Source organism: Anarrhichthys ocellatus, unplaced genomic scaffold (assembly GCF_004355925.1).
Source record: "Anarrhichthys ocellatus isolate YVR2014 unplaced genomic scaffold, GSC_Weel_1.0 scaffold2422, whole genome shotgun sequence".
NCBI classification, from domain to species: domain Eukaryota; kingdom Metazoa; phylum Chordata; class Actinopteri; order Perciformes; family Anarhichadidae; genus Anarrhichthys; species Anarrhichthys ocellatus.
Window position 1 is genome coordinate 1 of NW_022282396.1, and position 4,341 is coordinate 4,341.

A 4,341-nucleotide genomic window follows, 5' to 3' on the forward strand; every position below is an offset into this window, starting at 1 on the left:
TATATATATATATATATATATATATATATGCCGTCATAGGTTTTGTGTCTGTGCACTTTTAAGCTGAGTTTATACTCACCGTAGTAAAGCCGGCGTGAGGCGCGCAAGCCAGAAAATGACATAATTACGGCCGACTCCGCATGTATTCGCGGAGCTTCGTTGTCTTAGTAACTTGTAACGTGATTGTCACAAATAGTTCACTGATATAACAATGTTTACATGTTTAGGGATCAATGACAATTCTCTTTTAAATGCTTTAGAAACAGGAAGTCTTAAAAATCTTCATTTGAGTAAATATTTAGCAGCCAATTCATGTAGCTTACAGGATATTCAACCTTTGTTTCCTTTTAATACATTTCATACTTGACTTCTTTCTTTACAGGGTTTGTATAAAGGTAATAAAGATAATTATAATCCCTTCTCTCTATAGTGGAGGTTGGTTTATGGTGTATTCAGTCTGTGGGCAGATCTACGAGTTTCGAGATACACTCGTCTTTTGGATACCTCACAGTTCATTTTGTTTGAATTTTGTCAAAGTCAAAGACCGTGTGTGTCCCTGGACAAAAGGTCAAAGGAATATACATATACTGTATAAAGAGATATAGAAGTATCAGCTGCCGTATCACCAGACTTCAAAGCTGCTTTCCTCTGGCTGTGAGACTCCTTCACTCATCCTCCACCCTCCGTATATATAATACAGTTTTTCTGTTTGTTGCTGTTTGTTTTCTTTCCTGTTGGGACCACAATCTAAATTGCGTTGTGCAACCCTGTCGTACAATGACAGAATAAAAACCCTTCTAATCTTCTAACATCTCTGAATGTCACAGCTGTAAACTTGTTGTAAACAGTCATGAGTCCCCTAACAGTGTGTTGTTAATGTGGATCTTTGTTAAACACAAGGCAACAATAGAAAAGAATAGAATAGAATCAGTTCAAAAACCAAACTGACCTCCCGGTGCTAGTGATGACGTATGACAGGTGGCCGTAGCGACCTTCCTTTTGCCAATATTGGTCTTGTCGTAGATTTCACACTCGGCTAGGGACGTCTCGTAACCTTGGCAGCGGACGCTAACACACTGTTTTGGGAACTTGTTGTCGTGGTCGGTTGTCAGGGAAGAGTAAAGCCTGGAATCAGCAGTTACTGCACCACTGTAGGAACACACAAAAGTCACGCTTTAGGGACATCACCGTCAAAATGAGTTCATGGAACAAATATTTCTCATTTGATGAAGCTACTGTAGGCTAGCAGCTGATGTAAATGTATATATATATTTATATTATATAACCATATGTCCTCTCACAGTGGATTCCCGCCGTTCTTGCAGGCCACGTTGGCAGCCGCCATGTTCCAAATCTTCCAGCATACCAGTAACTCTTTAACACCTTCAGGGCTCACGGGGTCTGGTATGAAGATCTTGACCACTCCTGTCTCTGGGTCTATTGTACTCGTGAACTTCGGCTGATCCGCTGTGGTGACAGAGAGAGATTAAGGAAACATTAACTATAAGTAGGGATATAACATGTTGTTATCTGAACATACTACAAGGCACTGAATGTATCTTTGAGAACTAACCTTCGCAATTCCCCCCAAAGTGGGACATGGCGGGTCTGTTCTTGTAACATGACAGAGCCATCACCTGGAAAACAGATTACCACCGTTTCACATGGTTCTGATGTTTGACAAAACTATAAAACTATATATATGTACAGCATAGCTGTCGATATCTATCCTTACGCATAAGTTACCTGGCAGTAGGAGCGGTAGTTTCTATTGTTCAGCCCACAAACCGGATGCACTCCCTCCGCGGGACACAGGTACGGGGGTTTACAGGAGCAATGTCCATCGATGCAACGCTCCCATGGACGACAAAACACCAAGTCACAAGATCCACGAGTAAACCTGATACATGTTTTGAAAGATAGATCGCATTAACCACAAACACAGATTCATCCCACATTATTCTATTACATTCATTTCTCGTTGTATTTTATCCTGAATGTCACATTCCCTTTGCTTCCCTTCCTTTGTGAAGGACCTTGCAAGCTGCACTCGGAGCTCAAAGAACAAAGTAACCGTAGTGGTTGGCTCAGTGTTTCTGCGACCTAGAGGTTGAGGGTCAGTAGCTTAAGACTAGCCTTGGGACCAGACATGTGACTCAATCAGAAAGAATGTATGAATGCAAAAGGGAAAATACAAACATAACAGACCATAGGAACGAACAAAAAACAAAATTCAACAACTAAAGGAAGAAGCCCAGCCAATCAAAAAAACACTTACTTCTTTTTCAGACACTCAAGTGGACCCAGAAACTCGTCTTCCTTGGGTGTTTCAGGGGTTGTGGGGGCCGGGCTGGTAACCAGAGGGGTTGTGGGGGCCGGGCTGGTAACCACAGGGGTTGTGGGGGCCGGGCTGGTAACCACAGGGGTTGTGGGTGGGGTTGTTGTTGTTTGTTTCTCTTGGTTGTGTGTCACCTGCTCCGTGGGTGTTGGATCGTTATAATTTGATAATTTGACACAGAAAACAACTTAGAACAGGATATGGTTATGCTCATCATCGAGCTAAAGTGTTACGCAGATGATACACATATTTATATCTCAGTCAAAGGACAAGTACTTGTTGCTTGTTGAATGCAGCAGTTGTTTTATCTTTCGTTCAAGTATTTTGGTCAACTTGTCTTTGACCAAAGTGACGTGACTTGAGCACAACTTACTGTAAGCTATTAAATTACTCCCATTATCATAATACTTCTACCACATAGTTTACCTAAATGTGACGTGGTAGTCAGCACTCTGTTAAACTAAATATACTCTATCATAGCTACAGCTATACATAATACATAATCATGTATATTAAACTGTATTATACACTATATGTATACTGTAGCCAATCTCAAATATAACCATTCAATACAACACTATTCTACACACCACCTTTACCCTGCGCTTAATAACATCAAACAGAAATACATGGTCGAAAGTCCTTCATAATGCAAGTCATAAAAACAAGTAAAAGTTGCACAAATACAGAAAGAGAAAGTGATGGAATATTTTCGAACACTTAAAAGCAAGTCAGCATTTCTCAACTCACCATTTCAGAGCGACTGATCAAGATCAAAAGAAACACCAAGAGAACAGAAAGTCCAGCTGATCTCATCTTGACAAACATCAGCAGTCTGGTTTCCTCCACAGTTCAGTTTCTAACAAAATGTTTCCCCTCTTTTTCTTCCTGTGCTCAAAAATGGAAAAAATAATAAATGACTCAGAATATATAATACAATATATGTGACAGTGAAGAAACAGAAGGAGAAGGAGAGGCAGTTCTTCTGTCGGTCAGGGAGCAATGTGACTGACAGTCAGATATCTCTTCTGTCCACTGATGGTGTCATCAATCAATCATTCATTAGCTTGTGAATGTGGACACAAACATGCAGATTCCAGATTGATTTGGCTGACTGATCATGTACTTCACTGGGATATAAGTTACTAAAGATTTGGGGGAGGGGTTGTTATTGTGCATGTGGAAAAGCCCCGTATTCCAGTAACCACATAAACCTAAATATGTGGGCGGCATGGTGGCTCAGTACAAAAGGTCGTGGTCTGAACCTGACCTGGCTGGCTGTGTGTGTTTCATTCTATAGGCTCGACAAAAAGCAGGTCAGATGAATTGGAGACTCCAATGTTTTAGCACCCTTTTTTCACAGGAGACATTTTGACATGTGCTGCTCATGCACATGCTGGCTCACTGTCACACTGTCATGGTTTATGGGGACATGGATGTTTAATAAAGCAGAGACATCAATAACTTTCGTAATAACACCTGTGCTTTTCCTACTATGACAAGTCAAAATGTCTGCTGGGAAGTGCACTGTGCATGCCGGGACAGAATAAATGGATGGAGGTACAAATAAGTTAATGTTCAACACTGTATCAATAAAAAAGAAAGTTTCAAAATCATTGTGTACTTATCTGTGAGGCAGTCAGAATTCTAGGTTTTCCTGCATGTACACACAACCACAAACATAACCCAACCCTCCCGCTACACACACATGATCAGTAAGATGAATCAATACGAGGTACAGACTGTGTGTGTGTGTGTTGTTTGTTTATTCGTTTTATTCAGATTAACCAACATTAATAACAGTAGCAATAATTCAAAGCAACTTCGTAATGAAGCAGGTACAAACCGCGTTTTTTGATAACAGAAATATGTAAAATATTTGATTAACTGTACATTATTAGATCTACACACAGCAGACAGAGCCCATGCATTAAATTGCTTTTTTATGTCTGTTGTTGGTATTTATGGAGTGACAACTTGTAAACATCTTTGACTCTAATATG

The 4,341-nt window shown here is 40.3% G+C and overlaps 1 protein-coding gene across 1 annotated transcript; it reads right to left on the reverse strand.

Moving 5' to 3' along the window:
* Positions 1-928: 928 nt before the first annotated feature.
* Positions 929-3,328, reverse strand: LOC116378330 (complement factor I-like). Its single transcript, XM_031840183.1, has 6 exons — positions 3,089-3,328; positions 2,279-2,472; positions 1,747-1,900; positions 1,574-1,637; positions 1,302-1,467; positions 929-1,149 (listed from the first exon to the last, which is right to left on the reverse strand). The coding sequence occupies exons 1-6, from the start codon at positions 3,164-3,166 to the stop codon at positions 933-935; spliced, it is 873 nt and encodes a 290-aa protein (XP_031696043.1). The 5' UTR covers positions 3,167-3,328; the 3' UTR covers positions 929-932.
* Between the last annotated feature and the right edge of the window lie 1,013 nt (positions 3,329-4,341).

What these genes read in the sequence shown, in the direction of transcription:
- LOC116378330 (XM_031840183.1), bottom strand. Translation starts at nt 3,166, where the DNA reads ATGTTTGTCAAGATGAGATCAGCTGGACTTTCTGTTCTCTTGGTGTTT. An exon ending in TGATCAGTCGCTCTGAAATG is followed by an intron (nt 2,473 to 3,088) that starts GTGAGTTGAGAA and finishes CCCACGGAGCAG; the next exon opens with GTGACACACAACCAAGAGAA. An exon ending in CTTGAGTGTCTGAAAAAGAA is followed by an intron (nt 1,901 to 2,278) that starts GTAAGTGTTTTT and finishes AACATGTATCAG; the next exon opens with GTTTACTCGTGGATCTTGTG.